Genomic DNA, 22,853 nt, shown 5'->3' with positions numbered 1-22,853 from the left:
TGTGTCGAAAATTAGTTCTTAAGGAACAGCAGCAGCTATCTCCCTTCTTAAAAGCATGATCAAGTGCAAATCCAGTTTGTATTTTCGAATCGTATTCCTTAATGTACATTTGAAACAAGTCTATATATATACACACACACACACACACACATATATATATATATATATATAATATATTATATAATATATATATATATATATATAGGCACCATAAACCTATAGCCTCTTGCGGTGACGGTGTGGTTAAAGCTTCACTGTGCGTCTTGGATTTGTTGGTTCGATGGTTCGCGCCCGTGAGCCGACAAATCTCATATGAACTGAAAAATTCCCCTTCGGTCAAACATATATGGAAATATATTAATTCCGAGGTAGAGCGAATTAGATATTAAAGGACATTTGTAGCTCGATGTATGTATATGAATCACGGTGATGCGATATGACATATATATATATATATATATATATATATATATATATATATATAGATATATATCGATTCTTCCCACCCGGTCCTCGACATCATTTCACCAGTTCCACGGAAGACACCGGAAAACGGAGTGGAGGTAGAGAAAGAAAATTGATAAAGAGAAAGACGAGAGGAGATATGCAACACAAGAATCGAAGTGGAAAATGGTCATTTATAAAAGATGCTCAGGAAATTTTATCTGGCACAAAGAGATACAATAGACGGGGAAAAGATAGCGAAAGATAGTGTGTTTTTTTTAACGTCCGCGTTTGTTTTAGCATAACTTTTGCGCCTGGTCCCCGTTTTTCCTTTACTTGTTATGAAAAGCCGTGGGATTGTTATTTGGGAACACCATTGTGTAGTTTAGCCAATTGAATTGTATTGTATGTCGACGGCGCTTGTCTCTGGCTTGTTGTGAGTTATACTGTTATTTTTTTTTTTTCATATATTTAACAAGATATTGTGCAGGACATGAAAAATCTCAGCCAGCCACAATTGGATTAAGATTTTGCCCAACAGCTACTTATTTTTTCAACGCTAAAAAAAATAATAAAAAAAAGATTTGAATTGTTACGTATTTTGTCGAATTTAAAGAGTATTTTGTATTTGAATTTTACTCCCGCTTTTTCATCCAGTTATAATTGAGGGTTGAGTTCGCAACCCAATGCAACTCAAGAGTTTCTCTCGATTTCTTGTCTTTGCCTTTCTGTAAAGAATTGGGACAAATAAAGGAAGGAAATGGACTGCAGGAGTATTCAACATTGTTGAATATGAATAGCGGCGTTAAATTTTCAATGCCCTCCCTCTCTCTCTCTCTCTCTCTCTCTCTCTCTCTCTCTCTCTCTCTCTCTCTCTCTCTGTATGTATGTATGTATGTATATGTATGTATGTATGTATATATATATATATATATATATATATATTTGTTTGTCAGGAATAATTTTTTTACACAATGTTAATTTTCATTTTACCTTCAAGTCCTACAAGTTCCATTTGTAATAAATAGCTTCCGATATAGTAGAATAATGTATAATATATATATATATATATATATATATATATATATTATATATATATTTATATGGAGTGGATGCTTCATATTTTCATTTTGTATTTACTTATTCAGTTTTTAAATGACAATGATTATGTTTTAGTCTTGGTTATCCGGGATATTATTATTATTATTATTATTATTATTATTATTATTATTATTATTATCATTATTATTATTATTATTATTATTATTGTTATTATTATTATGTGCAACAGGCATTAGAACACTAACTGTAATGATATTAGCATAGAAGTATTGATAAAATTGTTATTTAAAAGGTATGTAAATACTTGCCGCTTGTAGTTTCATTGATTGGCTTTTAAATGAAGGTAATTCATTCTTACTCCTTTTGCTTATTTGTTTTTGAAGTATCAACCGAACAATTGCATTTTACTGCCATATGTTGCGGTTCAAACTTGGGTCAGTGATGCTTGATACCGATTTTTATTAAGCAGGAACTGTAAAGTGTATTTTATCTCATTGATACATTATTAGAAAAATTATATGATTTTCCTTCTGTCTTGACTTTTTTATTTTAAAACAATTTTTGTTGTGGACGTCTTCAAATGCCCACTTTTCGTGTGAGTTTGTATGGACGTATGTATATTGTGGCCTGTGTAAGGTCTTTGTGAAAAAATATGAATTTGTCTATATAGGTGAACAACTACCAAAGATGTATTTAAAAAGTTATGAATATGCCATTTTCCCATTTCAGTTAACACCACCATACTCATTTTTAATACAAATATTTATTGTTTTATGTAAGATTTATTATGTGATTTCATAATCCGTGTCTGTTACCCCGACTAATCTCTCTCTCTCTCTCTCCCCGATTGCCTTGCAGTGGCCGTGACGTCACAGCCCACCAACGAGTCGGAGTTGCAGCTGTACCGCGTGTTGCAGCGGGCAAACCTCCTGAATTACTACGACACGTTCATCAGTCAAGGTAGCGTGAAAGGTCATTATGAACTTACAGTCAGTATAGTCTCCATTCTTAATTTCGGTGTTGTCTGTGTGACACGATAGAACAAAAAAAAAAAAAAAAAAGAATGATTGATGCTCATGCAATGCTTCTTTAAAAAAAAATGATGAGATGAATATAATGGTATGGTAGTGTCATCTCCCAGTTGCTTATTTTATTGATATATATAAATTTTTTTTACTATTATCTTAGGGCAAAGTTGCCATATGTTTTTATGCAAAAAAGAAAAAAAAATATTATCTGTATCTGGAGTGAAGTTTGCCGTAAAGAGGTTAAGCTTGATTTTGGGTTCAGGTAAGATGGCTCCATGAACGCATTCAAGGAGATCTTGCTATTGTGTGAGGCTTGCTTATTGCATGCCCGATTTCATTCGTTTTCGTTCTTGCTTGCATTGCTTTTCATTCCCTTATGAGAGTGTTTTATGTTTTCTTCGTTTTCACCAAGGTAAGTTTGTGCTAGACTCCTTAGCACTTGTTTCTTTTAGTCTTAACAATGGAACGTTGGAACCAGGACATGAATCTTTGCGTTTTGTTCGGTAAGTATATTTGCAAGATAACCCTTATTCACTTTTATTTTTATTTGACAATTATGAAAATACTTTTGATAATAATTTTATAATTATTTTTAAAAAATAACCCCTTATTCCCTTTTAGTTTTATTTAACAATTATGAAAATACTTTTGATTATAATTTTATAATTATTTTTTAAAAATAACCCCTTATTCACTTTTAGTTTTATTTGACAATTATGAAAATACTTTTGATAATAATTTTATAATTATTTTTAAAAAATAACCCCTTATTCCCTTTTAGTTTTATTTAACAATTATGAAAATACTTTTGATTATAATTTTATAATTATTTTTAAAAAATAACCCCTTATTCACTTTTAGTTTTATTTAACAATTATGAAAATACTTTTGATTATAATTTTATAATTATTTTTAAAAAATAACCCCTTATTCACTTTTAGTTTTATTTGACAATTTTGAAAATACTTTTGATTATGATTTTATAATTATTTTTAAAAAATAACCCCTCATTGACTTTTAGTTTTATTTGACAATTATGAAAATACTTTTGAATATAATTTTATAATTAGTTTTTGAAAATAATTTCATAGATACTTAAGGTTTTGCTCTTGTTTTTTCGTGTGCCTTTCAAGTACTGTGATGAAAGTGACTCATGTCCGACTATGCTTCAAGATATAATTTACCTCATTTGATAATCAGCAAGCCTTTTATGTTTCGGTTTTGTTTATTTAAACATTTTCCTGTTTAAACGTATGTTTTGACTTTCAACTTTATTTTTCAGAAAAATTATTTTTTAAAATTATATTCTGTGTTTTTGCTATACAGTATTTTTTTACAATTTTAACTGCAAAACGTAAACAATGCAGTCATTTATGTTTGTTACTATAAAAGCACGTAAACTGTTACTTTCCCTGTAGTTTACGCAGATTGTATTTGCGAAAGAATTTTAGGTTTGCTGATCTCCAAGCATTTTGATAATCGACACAGACAAGCTCTATCGAACCCATATATATATATATATATATATATATATATATATATATATATATATATATATATATATATATATATATATATTAGTATATATATATATAGTTAAGAGCCACTAGCTTGCTATCATTTACGGTGCTTCATCAGAACCATTAAACATTAGGGTACGATTTTGTTTTTCTTTATATGATGCATATGGATATATCCCAGTGATGTACAAGCTTAATCTATCAGTAAAAACAAGCCGCCGGTTTATATTTTAAGATTTTCATTCTCCTGGTTCTGAAATTGTAGCAGGCTTTACGACTGATTAAATCGGCGTTTGCAGTAAAATGCATACACTTCCCGTATTTTTCTTTCTAGCCCTAAAAATTTCTTGACAACACTTAAGCATTCGTGTTTTTCATTTCAAATTATGACATTATTATTATTATTATCATCATTATTAATATTATTATTATTATTATTCACTCGTAGAGATTGTTCAGGAAAGTAGATGAAGCTTAGTTTTTACGAAAAAAAGTGCATCGTGATTTTGTTTATATGATTAGTGTATAATTTGTTTATCATATTCTTAAACGTATATTTTCAAGATAATTTTTATTCAGATATACTCAGGTTTCCTTGCATATCTGGAGCTAGTCAGAGCAGTGTCACTATTATAGATCCGTAGTATGATTCTTACACGAATAGTCATGCATATTTTTATGTATTTTTGTATTGTAAGTGCGAGTTTCTCTCTCTCTCTCTCTCTCTCTCTCTCTCTCTCTCTCTCTTTTTGTTTCTTTCTTTCTACACACGCGCGCACACACATACACACATATAGATATATTATATTGTGTGTATGTGTATATACAAATATGGATATATATATATATATATATATATATATATATATATATACACATTACATATTTAGGTATATATATGTATATATATATTTCGTGCGTGTCCTTGTATTTGTCCTGTCGCTATTTAGAAGTCTACATATGTTATTTGAAGTACTCGATTCTTTTTAACATTTCACCCCAACCATTGTAAGTAATTAAGGGTTATTTATTCTCTCGTTTTTGTATATTTATATTTCCATTGGCACTCTGTGTTGCTCGTTTGGAGTAAATAAATGCGTCATTGTCAGTGTGTTTTAAACGCCTTTGCATGCTTCGGTTTGTTAATTGTATTCAGTCTGTCGTGTGATTGGCGAATGCTGATTTTTTTTTTTCATGTAGCATTTATGCTTTTGCTTTTGTGTGTCGCTATTTTAAAATCCTGGTTATTAATTACTAACTTTCTGATACAATTAATTATACTCTGTGTAAACTGATAAAGTAAGGTTATGTGTATATATATATATAATATATATATATATATATATATATATATATATATATATATCTAGAATATAGTCATTCCTTGCATCATGAACATTCCTGAACTATAGATACTTTTAATATATGTAAATGCTGTTGCTGCTATAATAATAATAATAATAATAATAATAATAATAATAATAATAATAATAATAATAGTAATAATAATAATAATAATAATGAAAATAATAATAATAATAATAAATCCTAAAGGTAACTTGCCGGCTGCTAATTAATTTTGTTATCTCATATTTGCTTAAGGTTGTATTCTGTCGTCATTTAAGGAAAAATATTTTTAAATAGTGTAAGCTAATTAAACACTGACAGATCTTAATATCCCTTGCTGAAATTGTGTTATTCTCCAAGAGTTTTTTCTTCTCTCAATGTTGTTCTTGCCATTATGAAAGTTTTCCACAGGGTGTAGTTCTCGACGAGATTTCAGTTATAACTTGGCACACCTGAGTCAGTTATGCTCCCATTGCTAATTATTTTTAGGAGCATTTGTCTTGAGCAGCGGTTGAAGGGTTCCTCTTCTTTCCCACCGTTATCCCTACATTAAGGGGTCGGTTGCCTGATGCGCCTTCTCTTCCACTGCCTTCTATCATAGGCATCATCCTCCACCAAACCTCTTCTCTCCGTATCTTCCTTCACTTTATCTCGCCATCTCATTCTCTGTCTCCCTCTCGATCTTCTTCTTCTAACAGGTTCCTCCCAAGCCCTCTTCACTCCCTCCTCGTCATCCATCCTCAACACATGCCCCTACCACCTCAATCGTGACTCTCTAACACCTCTGAAATCCTTACTAAGCCTGCTCTTCTTCTTATTTGATTTTCTAGTCTCTCGGGCAGCGATATTCCCATAATGCACCTCAGCATTCTCATCTCTTTTCTCTCAAGCTTTACTTCCTCTTATCTTCTCAGAGCCCATTTGAAGATTTGGAACAGTTGAAACCAGTATTAGTCATATTGATGGAAAAACGCGTGACTCAGGTGTGCTTGGTGCAATGGGGGGAAACCTCTTCATTTTCAACCAGTGAGAAGGGTTGTAAGCCTTTAGAAGTTTAAACTTATATCCCCCAACGAAAATAGAATTAATTATTCTCCATAAAATACAAATGGTGTCCATATTGAATCCGTCACCTTCCAAATTGCACGTTTTATCTGTTTGATTCCAGTGGCTGTTTCAGATGAACCTTTTTTTCATTGGGTCGTCGTTGTTTAATCCTCTCACCAAAGCTGATGATATCACTGTTGTTCTCCCTTTCTCCATGTATCGATCTTTATCATGAAATAGTACGTCATTCCTTCACTGTTGTTCGTCCTTTCCCTTCAGTTAAACCTTTGCATCATAAGTGTTGTTTGTCCCTCTTAAAGCTTGACCTTGTTATTGCTGTTCACCCTTGAAGTATTACTGTATCATTGTTGTTCATCTTCTTCGTAAAGTGTAAAGCTCTACTATACCAGTGTTGCTATTCCCTGAATATCTTCTTCAGTGTTGTTCGTTCGTTGAAGCTGCTCGACAACTTTATTGTTCAGTTCATCCTCTAAATGCAAAGTTTTATTTGGTCGTAGCTTCTCATCCTTACCATGTTAACGTAAAGCTTCTTCAGCTTTAGTCTCCTCAGTTCACCCTTTACCCGGGTAAAGCTCTAAAACATTGGCTTTGTTACTCTCTGGTAAAACTATAAGCTTTCGTTGTTGTTGTTGTCGTTTCCCATCAATATGTTGCCAAAACTTTTATGGGGTACTTGTTGCTAAGGAGCTTTATTTATTTGTTCCTGTGCTCTTTTGAAAGTTCGTGGGATGTGTGTCTTTGCACTCTGCCCCCCACCCCTCTTTTATTTTATTTCAGAAGCCCTTTAACTGGTTAGCTTCGTGGATCAATGGTTAGCACAATATTCGCTCACTATGATTCCTTTCATGGTCAGGGTTGGTCATATATTGGTCTGTGTAGCTTCCTCATCTGAGGCGTTTTTACCCTTCTCAACTTCCCCATGCAGCATTTAAATCTGTTGAATCGCTTCTAGTCTTTACAAATGTCTTCTTATGATGTTTTGCTATCATTGTTGTTCACACATTTACTCCTGCCTGAAATATGAAGCTTAATTGGATTTTTTTTCTATTTCCACTTGATCTATTAAGTCAAGCCCCGTACTAAGCAATAATTCTCCGAACGAGAACCGTTTTTGCGTTCATAATTTCCCTTCATATGTGAGGTGTTCTTCTTATTGAGATATTTATATTCTTTTTTTAAATGTCATTTAAAGTATATGCACTTATAATTTGGCACTTCCTATAGGATGCTTCCTCCTGTCCAAGAGAACCTTACATCTATTCCAAATTTGAACCCAAATCAGTTACAGTTTGAAGTCTAGCTCTTGACCTCTACAGCATCAAGTAGATTTAAGGATTAATTACTCCTCATATGTAATTCTTGAGTCCATCCACATGCCGACATTATGACAGCTTTGTAATAAGTGTATTTTCTTCCCGCTGATTTTCATGTCATTATGGCTGAATGGAGACTTTCAAATGTAGAGATCCATTGGTCAGTGTGATGTTGTGTCCACTGTTATACATGTGCCATCTCAGCGTCCTTTCTCTCTCTCTCTCTCTCTCTCTCTCTCTCTCTCTCTCTCTCTCTCTCTCTCTCTCTCTGTTTCTTTCCACACACACACACACACACATATATATATATATATATATATATATATGTGTGTGTGTGTGTGTGTGTGTGTGTGTATGTGTGTGTGTATATATATATATAATATATATATATATATATTTTATATTTATATTTATATATACATACACACGTGTGTGTGTTTGTGTTCGAGTTCCTGTATAACTTCTCCCTTGTAAATTGACACTCCGTCCGCTGGGCCTTCTGAAATACAGGCATCCTGAATTGAAAAATTCTGATACTAATTTGCTCCTTAAGTAGGCCGATGTTAATAGTTTTGATTTGTTAGGCATAATGATTGACTGTTTAAATGTTAGTTTGTTTTTTTCTGGTTTTACAACGGTTAATAATGATATCAGAGAATAAGCGACCGTTGATAATCAATTTAATTTTTTAATACTTCATTGATTACCGTCTTGGCATCTACTGCTATCCTAAACTAATTAGAGGCGCACTGACAGTTGGCTCAAATATTGTGTGAAGAACAATATTGTTAGTTATTGTGAAAACATGAATGAAAGCCTCTACCGTCCCATCATGAAAGGCAGTATTTCAGTAGTATATTTTCATACATTTTATAATCCTAATTTTGACTCATTAAAGCTAACTCTTGCGGGTTGATTTCTGATGACCTTACGTAGATAGGTGTGAAGTGGCTTATTTTCGTTTATTGATAAGTAAAATATTATGCATTTTAACGAAGAATGACGATTATAAATGTTGCGTCAGTATTTAGTCTAAGCCCTTTTTATAACAAACTGGCTGAAGGCCATTGTAAGGAACACGTATTTGACATTCGTTAATATTTTGTAAAGTTAGAATAATTTGTTACAGTCTGATGAGCTCTTAAACATATCACAAACCCTCTTTTTTCAGAATGGTGAGGATCTTTTTGGCAATGAATAAAACGTATATCTATGCATTATCTGCTTAGAAAATATGTTTAAAAAGTCGTGCATATAGGATAACGAGTTTTTCAGTGATTTTCATCTTCTCTTACTTCACTTTATTATTATTATTATTATTATTATTATTATTATTTATTTTATTATTATTATTATATTATTTTATTATTATAAAAAAATTTCAATTAGGATGAAATTGAATGGAGAAACAAATCCACAGTTAGTATGGGTACATTAATTTTGAATATTGGACACATACATAACTGGATTTTTTCTTCACATTATTATTATTATTATTATTATTATTATTATTATTTTATTATTATTATTATTATTATTATTATTATTATTATTATTATAAAAAAATTCACATTAGGATGAATCTGAATGGAGAAACAAATCCACAGTTATGTATGGGTACATTAATTTTGAATATATGTACACATACATAACTGGATTTTTTCTCCACCATTATTATTATTATTATTATTATTATTATTATTATTATTATTATTATTATTATTATTATTGCACGAAAAGAAAGTTGTCTTTCACCATGCTAAACCAGACCGAGAGACCTTTTCTATTATGTTCAGTTATAGACAGGAGTGAAATTCTCAGTCTGAATCCCGTAGACTTTATTTTTTATTTTTTTAAGTCGAATGAGACCTTTCAATCGTCTCTTCACTAAGTTGCAGCTGCGAGTAGTAACTGCAGTAACTAAGAAGTTCCCAACACTATGCGAAAGCGGTCTCGGGCCAGAATTTACTTTAATAACTTCGATGGCGTAATTGCAGTTAAGTAAGACGAAGAGATTTCATTATGGGGATTTTTGCAATCACTAGAATGGGCTTTAATTACTTTGTTAATCGTGCACGATCTCTCTCTCTCTCTCTCTCTCTCTCTCTCTCTCTCTCTCTCTCTCTCTCTCTCTCGTCCTGCCACCTGGTTCAGAGATTTGGGTTAACGTCACTTCTTATGAAGAGACTTGCATTTATCTGAATTAAACAGGATTCCTTGTCATTGGTACAATTCATAACTGGCGTTTAATAAAGTTGAACGCTTCTGAGAGGTTGCGTTCATCCTCATATATATATATATATATATATATATATATATATATATATATATATATATATAATGCTTTGAATAGAGGAAATGATTGCGCAGTTTGAATTTATCTGCTTATAATTTTAATACGGCTGAGCTGGAAGGCTGCTTCCTTGACATTTAAATTGACAAACAAAAGTCATTATTTCAGGTTTAAATATATTTGATTTTTCCAACGTTAGCAGATGTGTTAAACGATGCGAGTTATTTTTTTTTTAAATAGAAAACGTCGTCTCTCCACGGTGTTGGTTGAAAGCAAAAGTTGATTTTGTTTTCGTTATTGTTTTCTTATTCCCACTTTCAAAAAGGGCTTTTTGCGATCATAGCAAATGACGGACTTCATTATTCACCATTTCCACGATTTCGAAATTAACAAGAAATATGCTGACTTCGTTTTTGTAAGTTAACTTAGCTTCGTACACAATAAATAAGTAGGAGATTATAGTTTGATGTATGTCTTACGGACAAAAGTTCGGCTTGCAACGAAGAGAAATGTTTTTGCAGAATTGTTCTTATTTGTAGCAATTTCTGCAACCCACATTCTTGTTGCAGTAACTCACCATGTTTAGTTTGAGTAGTCCTACGGGTTGCTCTATGAGCAAGAGCCCGTGCTGGCATAAGACCAGCTTAACCTTCAACAACATTAGGATAGTCTATGTCCGTCTTTGCTTGTTTGAAATAATTAGATAAATAAAAAAATCGAAATATCTGCAAAATAGTTCTTTTGTTAGTATTATCGTTATCTTCACTAAATTCTTAGGTAAATTATTTTTCTCAACAAAAGAAAATCCCTTACATTTAACTTTTACAACTTTCAGACATTGTGCCAGAGTCATGAAGTTGCCTCTTTGTAGATACCATCCACACTTTTTTTTTTTTTTTGTCTGTGTTTTTATAACTCTTTGCTGTAGCTCTCTTATGCAAACTCATTATTGAAAGAATATTTGGTTCAGGATGAGGCGTCGCAGCCATGTTAATAACGCGCAAGATAAAGCGATCGACTATTCATGCGCTACAGCGGTATCTTGAAATGACACTCGCCCTTATCTGGCCGTTCATTTGTGCGCATTCGCTGCGTATGTTTACACGCGAGGTTTGTTGCCTTACCACAACGCTCTATGGAAACTTTCTTGACTAGTCAGCCAGCTCTTGTTGTCTGACGTGGTTGCTACGAATATATGTGTTTATTTTAAGTTGTTAACTCATATTCAGTCGTATTCCGTGCGAGGGAATCCGGTTCCATAATACCTTAAGTCTTTAAAAACTGTATTATTATTATTATTATTATTATTATTATTATTATTATTATTATTATTATTATTATTATTATTATTATTTGCAGGCAGCAGACCTTCTTTGATACAAGTTTTGTTGAAAATAATGGCCGTTTGCGATGAATTTATCTTATACACGGTCTTTTCAATTCTTGAAATTTCAATTCTTCTTGAAATTCGTTTTACTGACTCAGCTAGGTTGATGAGTAGGATTCCAATTATTAGGATAATTGAAAATACCCTTTATAAGATTAATTCGTTGAAAACTGTCATTATTTTCAACAAAATATTATTATTCAGAAGATGAACCACATTCTTATGGAACAAGCCCACAAGGCCAAGGAATATGGTGTGCATTTGAAAAACGTAACAGAAACTAGGAAACACAGAACGAAGAGATCAGTTATTAGAAAAGGAAAAAGATGAATAAATAAACAACCAAAAGTTTGAGTAAATCAATAATACAAGAATTGCTTTAGAAGTTAGGGTTGTAATGCATTGCATCTTAGTATAAGCCAGTTAGTAGTGGACTTGCATTTACGCTTCTCGATTCCCACGGTATTGAAAAGATTACTGAACCTACATTCATGAGAAGTGGGTAAAGGTTCAGTAATTTTGTACTGATAATATACGGGATTTCTAATGTCGGTAGTGTTAGAAAAACAATTCGTAGTTCCATGCAAAGTTCGTGGTTAGTTGCAGTTATTACGAAGTTCATTCGAAGCTGTTGTGAAAGTTAGGTAAAGGCGAGGTAATGTTGGGAAAGCTCAGCTTGGAATTGTTAACTTTACTGATAAAATAATAATAATAATAATAATAATAATAATATAATAATAATAATAATAATAATGTTCTAAAGGGTCCACAATAATACAAAGTGTAAAAGTCCGTGTATAATTTTGAAGACTTTACAAAAAGCTTTCGACCCTTCCTGGGTTCATCTTCAGTCCAAAAATCACTGAAGATGAACCCAGGGAAGGGTTCGAAAGCTTTCTGTAAAGTCTTCAAAATTATACACGGACTTATTACACTTTGTATTATTGTGGACCCTTTAGAACATTATATATACTCTCGTGATAGAGAGTTTTTCCCTAATAATAATAATAATAATAATAATAATAATAATAATAATAATAATAATAATAATAATAATAATAATAAGAGGCAACAGAAAAATGAGGTATTTCTTCCGGCAGAATGATCTCAAGCTGTTGGCCTTAGAAATTAAAAATAAAAATAATTGACGTAGATTTCATAAGGAAAAAACCGGATTAACAAATGTCCGTGAAAATCCTAGGCTGTAAATTGTCCATAGGTTTACATAAATTACTCATCTCTTGAAAATTCTGAAACAGAATCATCAACTTTCCTTCCTCAACCGAACGGCGAAGAACGATTCTTGTAATTCTGTCATGAGAAGAAAAAAAAATATGCCTTTTGTAAAGCTTCTCTGCTAAATTCATTATTTCAATTTTGAATCAAGTTTGTAGAATAACATCCCTAACCTGCGGAGCGATTGTTATGCTTTATTCGAGGAGATAACTTTAATGGGAATTACAGTAATCGCAGTTTCATGACATATGTTGCTAATTAGCATGTGTGGTTCAGTGTGGTTGCATTATGAGTCACTTGTAAAACTTTTATTTAAAATTTGCCATTTCTGTGTGGGTTTTAGGGCAAAGCGTTTCACTACAATCCAAATTTTCAAGACTACTTTAGTTCATATGAAATATTCAAATAAAAAATTGTCTAAATATTTAATATTTAGGAAAATGTTAAGACATACAGCCATGATGAGTTTGATGATGGTTATTAGCATTACTTTATGACAGGTTCTGCCAAGTGTAGCATTTAATCTGTTTAGGAGAACTTTTCATTCAGAAAAGGTCATCTGTGCATGAGTCAAATTCTGATGTCATGATTTAGGGGTCAATGACCTCCATGAGATTGGCTTTACACAGACCTTACAAATTCGGATTAGTGATCAGTTTCAACATCTCTGATTCGTTTCATTTAGATGAAAGCAAAATTGTTTAATTTATTAATTAGAGCAAAAGTATCGTCTTTGTAATATCTTTAGAACAGTAACGTAAGACTGGGAATAAGATTACATTAATGTTTAATTCAAAGGTTTTATTATATGTCTTGATTAGGAATTTATTTTTCAACGAAAACGATGTATACTATATGGTATTCCATAACAATAAAAAATGGAGAGAGAGAGAGAGAGAGAGAGAGAGAGAGAGAGAGAGAGAGAGAGAGAGAGAGAGAGAATTTCCCATTATTCCGGTATCACTAAATATAACTTTTGTAATTTAAAGTATTTAACAAAACGAGAATTTGTATGGACCAAAGTATGGCCATTATATAGATCACAGTATAATTGAATGAACCGCAACCGAACATTTGAAATAAGCGTTACCGGACGTTTCATTGAACCACAAAAAAAAAAAAAAAAAAAAAAAAAAAAAAAAAAAAAAAAAAAAAAAAAAAAAACCACCGCCTCAGTGGCGTGGTCGGTATGGTGTTGGGGTACCACCTCGTTGCCGCGAGTTCGATTCTTGGGCATTGCATTGAGGTTATGAGATGTGTAATTCAGGTGATAGAAATTCACTCTCGACGAGGTTCGGAAGTCACCTAAAGCCGTTGGTCCCGTTGCTTGAATAACCACTGGTTCCATGCGACTAAAAACACAATACAAACAAACAAACAAACAAACATTGAACCACAAACGGACATTTGAACTTACCGCAGTCGGACATTGGACCAACCGCGACTTGACATTTGAAGGAACAATTGCTTGAGAAGCAATTGGACAATATAAAATATCCACGTTATTATCAGACATTCTTAAGGAATCGTAAGGAATTCGATTGGACTTGAAATTGAAACCAATGGGACATTTAAATGTACGGTATTGACACGGACCTCAGTTTGTGATTAGGATGGACCACAGTGGAACTTTCAATGGGAAGCACGTTCAAGGATTTAAATGGACTAAGCTGGAACTATCGAATAGAATAGTGTGGAGATTTCCGCGGCAGTCGTTGCGGTTTCTAAATGCTCCTATTATGACTTTCATTTCATCGCTTTAGATAGAAAATGAAATGACGTGTGTTTTACTACAATATATATATATATATATATATATTATATATATATATATGTATGTATGTATGTATGTATATGTGTGGTGGTGTATAACTGAATCACGAAAGTTTGGAACGTGATAAATACATAAATAAAAGAGTATAAGCCACGAATGAAAATGAAACACTGGAGGAAGCTGCAAGATCTTTCGGCTCAAAGTCCTTTACTTAGTAGTCTGCCAAGTAACGGAGTTTGAGTCGAAAGATCTTGCAGCTACTCCAGTGTTTCACTTTCCTTCGTGGCTTATACTTTTAGTAAGTATATATATATATATATATATATATATATATATATATATATATATATATATAAACACACACACACACACATACTTACTTTCTTGAACAAATGTGCGCAACTGCCTAAATCACAGTGCATATATTATTGTCTGCACATATAATACCATATATGCTTTATATATATATATATATTATAATATATATATATATATATATATATATATATATGACCTTGTTTATTTCAACATTTGTGTGTGTGTTTGTGAAACCCATTTCTGTTGGTATTTGTGAAATCACACGGCATTTACTTCATGTGGATGATACTATTTCTCAAACCATATGTATTAATATTGCAATTTCGTTCATCCCAGGGCTACCAGTTCGCACCTCCGATGTGTTATGTCTTTTTGTCTTCCGCAGGAGGCGATGACGTTCAACAGTTGTGCGAGGCAGGCGAAGAGGAATTTTTAGAGATTATGGCTCTCGTTGGGATGGCCTCCAAGCCCCTGCACGTACGGCGACTACAGAAAGCTCTACAGGAGTGGGTCTCCAATCCTGGTGAGTACCAGATCTCTGGAGATGACATGGCATTCTCCGGCCCTCTCGTTCTCAAAAATATTTATGTCCCCCTTTTAAGTTATAGAAAATGGAAATACGGTCCCGCTCTGCAATGGATGGCGCTGAAGCTAAATGCAAAATACATATTTCTCTTAGTTTTTTTTCTTTTTTTTTTGTGATTTACCAAGTCATTCTAATTTCTTTCGAGCTCAGTTCTTGCTGCATTTACTTGAGATGAAAGCCCCGTATCATACATGGGACTGTTATTTCTCAGTGCGAAGTGTAAAATTCATGTTTACTTGGAAGCGAAGTATTTGTGTGCCTTGAACTTTATTGCATCCATAGGACTTAATCCTTTTCTGATGCGTTTAAAGAGAGGGCTCAGTGCTTGCCATTGCAGAACCTGTGTACCTGAATCCTGCTGCACTGACGTAGGGGGGAGAATTCAATCCTTTTTCTTTCTTTTTTTTCCCACGGAAAATTGTCTCTTTCAAATTGTTCGCTTACATTCATTCAGTCATGCGGTGATCGATGCAAAATTTCCCACAGTTTCTTTCTGCGCGTCCATACGCCATTTTGAACAAAAGTTCATTAGTGCGAAATTTCCAAATTGCTTTGATGAACATCACTTTATTTCCAGTTAGGTTTTAGGGAAAACAGAATTTCCCGCCTTTGATGTTTCGGGAAAGAGCGCACTTTGAAGACCGCCGGCCAGACGCCAGCGCGGTGGCGTTTCATTATGAATTCGATTTGTTGATTACCATTAGTTTTCAGGTAATCTTATGAAGCAACACTTGTTTGAATAAACTTCTGGTTTTATGTATCGAATACAATATCAAATAGGCATCCGCGTCTGCTTGATAGAAAGCCGCGAGTCTCTCTCCACCCCCCCTCCCCCCCATGTCAGCGGTGCAGGATTTGTTTTCATAGCGGTTCGCCCTAACGACCAATTTGTCTTTCATGATTTGAAGGGAAGGAGGTGATTGGTTGGCCTCGGTTTGATAAACAACTATTTCTTCGTCCTGGTTTGTGTTTTGTAAAATTGGTACTTCACGAGTTTTATTTTAATCTGGTTGATAGCTGAGTGGTCGTAATGAATATTTTAGTGGAAGGAGTCTTTTAGTTTTCTTTTTACCTTCTCGGAAATGAAACTATAAGTGAAGACCAACCTAATAAGTCGAATTCATTCAACTTTACACATTCATTTACGTTCCTTCGACATAGTCATGTTTCAAAACGCCTTGTTCCCAAGACAGGCGCCTTGTAATCACGTTGTTGATGAACTGAGGATCCAACGTAGCTCACTCTTCCCTTCAGTGTCATAGATCACATTTTATTGAGATTCGATTTGTTTCAATATTTATCACTCGCTTTGCTGACAAAACTCTCGGCAACATTGAACGATTGTTTCAGAGATTTCCTTGTTGAAATTTTCCTAAAACTGGAGTACAGGTTATTGAAACGAAATGGGGAAATGGAGTTTTCCTCCTGGTGAATATTCTTGACATTATAAAGGAATGTAGTTTTGGAATGGGAATTCAGCTGCCGGGATTAAGATTTGTGATTCACGGGAAAAATATGTTGTTATTGTTATCAAATTTGTAAAAAGACTTTCCCCTGTAATTTCCAATTTAATATATACTCCTCGTATAAGTTAAGTATATCTTAGTTTAACCAGATCACTGAGCTGATTAACAGCTCTCCTAGGGCTGGCCCGAAGGATTAGATAGTTTTACGTGGGTAGGAACCAATTGGTTACCTAGCAACGGGACCCACAGCTTATTGTGGGATCCGGACCACATTATATCGGGAAACGAATTTCTAATCGCCAGAAATAAATTCCTCTGATTCCACGTTGGCAGAGCAGAGAATCGAACTCACGACTACCGAATCGGTAGGCGAGCACGCAACCCACACTCTTCGTATAAAGTAGCAATGAAATTACAACAAACTTGCCTTACAACTCCTTCCGCCATGATAAAAACTCAGCCAAAAAGAAAAACATGAATAAAAAACAATAAAAAAGATTGGTGGATTTTACCATCATATTAGGATAGCAATTAATCTACCAATCTTCATTGTTAGACTTTGCCGGTAAGTTTGGCTCCTGAGAGAAGTTCTTGGTCCGGGTCCTCAAAAGTTTGTACTCCTCTTCCCCGCCTTTGAAAGTTTATTGAAGAAAATGCAGACGAGATAACTGTGGAAGGAGCATTATTTTTTTTCTTCTTCTTCTTCTTACCTTTCCCTTTTCTTCCAAAAGTAACGCCAGCCCTTCAAGAAAGCCGTTTCTTTGGATTCTTTCGACAGAAGCAACCCCGGTTATCTTTCGAAGCTTCTGTTTCAGATCCTCACTGAGAAACTCCAAAGATAGAAATTAAATTTAGCTGATTTCAGAATGAATCATTTCGGTGTTTTAACATACGGCCATTTTATTCACAGAAAGCGTCTTTGAACACTGAAGTCGGGAGATGACATCTTATTAATAAAATGTTTTTAGATTTTTCAACGTGGCAACGATTTTAGATCCAGTATTACTGGAAATTTTGTTATAGTGTCATTATCCCTATAATTGTGTAATGCTGAAAGCTCTCATAATTCTGAAAAGCAAGTTTCTTCAAAGATATTAAGCTGACAAAATATTTTATAATGGTCTGCATCAGTTGGTAATGATACTGAACAGCACAGTTTATGGAAAACCGGTCATAATTTAAGTTAGGGACTAAGGCCAAAAAATAGATCAGTAAATGAATGAGTAAAAGCGTGAAATACAAAAGTGATTCAGCGACTTGGTAAAAGGAATGAACTCGTTGAGGTAAAACTGACTTGGTTCTCCTCCGCCGGAAAATTTATTAGGAAACGAATTCGATGCAACAATAAAAGGGCTAATGTATGGTGATGATAGTGGCAGTATTTCTAGAGATGTCTTCATCCTTCCACGGTTGGTTGGTTTAGATTAAGCCGCCGCCACGCCACATGCCAGCACGGCCCCCATGCCCAAGCGAGTGTTGTAGGGTATCACAGGAAGTAAGAGGTCAGGTGACGGACCTTTGGTCTCTGCCAAACGAACAGACAAAGATCATTGTAGAATGGTCAGAGTGGTAACTCCTTCCTCCCCTTCGCGGTGAATCTCGTCTCTTATTTCTTATTTATTTATGCGAACATATATCATCTCAGTTGTCATTTAAAGAACTCCCGTCTCCTTTGGTAGCGACGTTGCATGTTGCGATTCGTCTGGGTCATTCGCCAGGTCTCTTGCGCCGACGGCTTCCAGCTGAAGAAAGCACATTAAATTTCTCTCGCAGCGGGAACGCCGCGTTATTTATTGCGCCAGATCTCTTCGGTGTGGTTCTGGCTGTCCTCTGGGAATTGGTGACTCGAGTGAGATGTGCACTTTGTTCTGGGCAGGAGACAGAAGACCGGAACATCTAGTGCTGTTCTGGACAAGAGACAGAGAACCGGAACATCTAGTGCTTCTTACGTTCACTGTGAATCCGTGTAAAATTTTGTATATTCATAAGTGTATATGTTTATATAAATACATTATATATATATATATATATATATATATGTGTGTGTGTGTGTGTGTGTGTGTGTGTGTGTGTGTCAATTAATGGAAACAGCTTACACACAGGAACTCCCTTCATGCTGAGCAAGAAATTGGTACGCACGTGAATACGCAATCCTTGGGAGGAGGGAAAAGGATGCTTGCACACGCACATTGTGTGTAGTATGTCAGCATAGGGTTTTGGGAAGTGCGTGGGGGGGCTGTTGGGTATTGTGGAGGGCTGTCGGTGAATGATGAGCAGGGGGGAGGAAGAGGGGGAGGGGAGGTTGAGGTGAAGGTTGAGTAGGGAGGGGAGGGGGAATGCAAGTCCGAGACCCAATTAGTCTGTTGGTGGAGGAATAAAGCGTGCGTTATTTATTTCCTATGCTTCTCATATTGGAATTCGGAGGCTGTTGTTCTACTACAACATCTCGCGCATCTGGCAACGCTCCCCGGGAACCCCGGCCAACGAACAGTGAAAAATGGACAATAAGATGAAACAATATACAGAAATAAAACTTACCTCGGATTTTCATCAGTAAATCCGGCCAAGGGAAATTAATAAAAGTAATGCTGTTCTTTATGACGAGATTTTAAAGCGTAAAAATATACTGACCAGGAAAAGGGGGAAAGAGACGAGGTAGAGAAGAGCAGGAGGGAGCAGAACGCCGCAGCAGGAGGAGGAGGAGGAGGAGGAGGAGGAGGAGGAGGAGGAGGAGGAGGAAGAGGCCAAATATAAGAGGGAAGAAATGCAACTGAGAGAAAGAAGGAGAGAGGGAGAGCGAGAGAGAGAGAGAGAAAGAGGAGGTTGTTAAAACGTGTTCATGATGGAAGAAATTGTACAAGTGTGAGACGAAGAAAGATTATTGAGCTAAGATTTATTTAGTTACTCAACTGAAAGTCTTTGTGAGAGAGAGAGAGAGAGAGAGAGAGTTATATTTGACGTCTGTCACAACGGCGTTGTTGCTCGTTGTTGCCAACCCAGAAGGGGGAAGAAGCAGCTGATAAAATATCAAGGAGAGAGAGAGAGAGAGAGAGAGAGTGATGAAGTGTGTCCTCCCGAAAAATCCACGAACGCCGAATTTATTGCGAAGACGAATGAAGCCGAGATTTTTCGAAGATGACGATTACGAAAAGGTAAAAGGAAAGAAGGCGGCCATAAATAAATATGACATAACGTCGAGATGATAATAACAACTACAAGAAGGGGAGTAAGGAGTAGGAGTAAGAACGAGTACCACGCACTTGTTATTACGTAATACGTTCTTATGAAATAATCAGCGGTGAAAGAAAAGTTTGCAAATAACGGACGTTGATAGATGTTTTTAATTAAGATATCGAGAGGGAAATAACGGAAGACCGATTCGAAGAGACAACACATATTTATCAGGGTAAGGATGGATGATATTATGACGGGAAAAAAGAGGGGGGGAGGGGGCGGGCAACAGGGATCGATTCGAAAGAATGACAGAAAAGAATTGGTGAGAGAGAGAGAGAGAGAGAGAGAGAGAGAGAGAGAGAGAGAGAGAGAGTGGACAAACAAGAAGATAGAAAGAGACAGCGAGTGAGTAGTGGCAACACAAGAATTGGAGGGGGAAGGTACATAAAAACCAAAACTCAAAAATCTGTATTAAAAGAAATAAAAAAAAAAAAGAGAGAGGAGAGGGGAGGGAGGGAGGGTGGATATAGGTACAGGAAGAGAGTGGGAAAGATGGAAGGGGGAAGGGAGAAGGGGGGGGGGGAGGTGAAGGGAATGGTTAGCAGAGCTCCTTGCAAGGGGCGGCAGTAGGGATGGGAAGTCGAAAGAGAGAGAGAGAGAGAGAGAGAGAGAGAGAGAGAGAGAGAGCGGGTTAGTTTCGGGAGAGAGATGAGGAGAAACACCAGACTGACCATTAGCAAATGAAAAAAAATCTAATGTTAGGAGAAGGGGTGGGGAGGTGGGGGGTATTGAGGTGGGGATGGGGGTGAATGTGATGGTGTGGGTTTTTTGGGGGTTGGGGTGGGTCTGCTTGGGAGAGGCAAAATGGAAAAAGTCATGAGAATGGCCAAGAGTGGGAGTAATTGGGCCAGAAAGGAATAAATAGAATGAGTGGGAAGAAGGAAGGGGGGGAAATGCGATATAAATAAAGAGCGATTAAAAGAACCGAGGAAGGGGAGCTCGGGAGTTGAAAGGCAAAAAAATAAGATGATGAAATAAAGAGAAAGTTTTTTTTTGTGGGGGAGAGAAAAGAAAAAACTGACACGACTGCATGGATTATTAAGTAGGTTGAATGCAGCCGCTGGTCCAGTGAATCCTAAAATGCAGCTAAGCAAGAGAAATTAGACAAAAAGTAAAGAAAAGGCTTCCGGGAGGGAGGAGGGAGGGAGGAAGGGAAGGAGAGAGAGATAGAGAGAGAGAGAGAGTGAGGTGGGGCAGGCTGATAAAATTTGGAAACTTCTTTTATGAACGGTAAATTGAAGTCAGCTTTGTTCATACTAGCGTAAAGCCCCGAGAGGAGTGGAGTGTTTAACTGGAATGTGGTCTCATTTCTTTTTCACTTCCTTTTTAGAACTGCCTAACTTTTTTTTTCTCCTATTTACTTTTTCACGCGAAAGTGCCTTTAAATTTTGAGAATTCATTTTGGCGTTACATCTGCTGATCCGCAGCGGACAGAGAATCCCTCCCCCCCCTCATACCCCGGGAGACCTGATTTCGTAGTATTATTGTTTTAGGTTTTGGCGACGTTAATCATTTTCATTTTCATTCTATTCTGCGGTATGATTTTTCCTCCGCGGCGAAAAAAAGTAAATATTAAGGACTTAACGATTTTGATATGGTCACTGGGACGTTGGCAACCGTATTTTTCTGGTGCGTTCTTGTCCCGCTGGAAAATATGGCCAGCATTTTCTTTCCAGTGACGGAATTAGATGTGGTTGTGCGCTGTTGATATTAGTATCATTATTAGCCGCTGTTTTGTTGGAAAGTATCGTCTTATTACTGTAATTATTGGTTGCGGTCCACAATGATATAGCATGTGAGTATATGGTCTTTAATGGATATTAAAAGCTTTCGAACCTTGTACTAGGTTCATCTTCAGTCAAGTCACTTGACTGAAGATAAACCTAGTACAAGGTGCGAAAGCTGTTAATATCGATTTAAGACCATATACTCACATGCTATATGATTGTGGACCTTTAACTATCGTCTTCATTTTCGACGCAGAAAACTATTGATATATCATTTCCTTGATACAGTCCCTTCAACGAAGCTTTGGATATTTTTTCTTGATTAATGTTGTAACGGTCGTGGTCATTATCGTATATATTTCTCGTGGCCAATCTGAACTTCCGCGCGCAGACGGGGAGCACAATATCGCGGGCCGATTTCTTCAGCCAGTTTCAGAAGCTCAGAGAGATTTGTTGACTTCTTTATTTTCCGGTTTTTCTTTTCGGCCGGCGTGCATATATGGCTCGGTGTTTACATTCCATCGTCCTTTCTCACACATGCCTCGACGTGAAGCTTTTATTTGATTTTGGAGAGCTCGGCCTCAAAGATTGGTTTATGGGGGGAATGAAAAGAGTTACAACGGCACTTTCCTGGCTCTCTCTCTCTTCTCTTCTCTCTCTCTCTCTCTCTCTCTCTCTCTCTCTCTCTCTCTCTCTCTTCTTTGCTTTCTTTTGCCCTCTTTTTTGTGCTTCAGGTTTTCTTCATCCTATTATTGAAACTTATTAGTTGAGGAAGAAAGGTGAAAGTTCATTTCTGAAAGCTTCTTATTTTACAAGTTTTTAAGGGAATTCTCGCCTTATTTTTTTGTTTGTTTGTTTTTGTTGTTGCTTGAGTAAGATTGGCATGTATTTCTTCTTTAATATTCTTATATTTATCTATGATATCTTCAAGCGTGATGAAATTATAATCCATCACACACACACAAATATATATATATATATATATATATATATATATATATATATATATATATATATATATATATATATATATATATATATATATATATA

At 35.2% G+C, this 22,853-nt stretch overlaps 1 protein-coding gene across 14 annotated transcripts in view; it reads left to right on the top strand.

Annotated features, from left to right (window-relative positions):
• The window catches only part of LOC135212644 (NGFI-A-binding protein homolog), a 560,269-nt gene that overhangs the window by 352,551 nt on the left and 184,865 nt on the right, over positions 1 to 22,853 (top strand). For 10 of the 14 annotated variants that reach the window (XM_064246246.1, XM_064246245.1, XM_064246244.1 and 7 more), the window contains 2 exons: positions 2,365 to 2,478; positions 15,176 to 15,313. In XM_064246246.1, coding sequence (XP_064102316.1) covers positions 2,365 to 2,478; positions 15,176 to 15,313 — 252 coding nt within the window. The remainder of the gene's footprint in view (positions 1 to 2,364; positions 2,479 to 15,175; positions 15,314 to 22,853) is intronic. The other 4 variants (XM_064246240.1, XM_064246250.1, XM_064246248.1 and 1 more) reach the window with 1 other exon arrangement.

The sequence above is a fragment of the Macrobrachium nipponense genome, chromosome 41, assembly GCF_015104395.2.
Source record: "Macrobrachium nipponense isolate FS-2020 chromosome 41, ASM1510439v2, whole genome shotgun sequence".
NCBI lineage: Eukaryota > Metazoa > Arthropoda > Malacostraca > Decapoda > Palaemonidae > Macrobrachium > Macrobrachium nipponense.
This window is presented reverse-complemented; position numbering and strand designations above follow the sequence as displayed.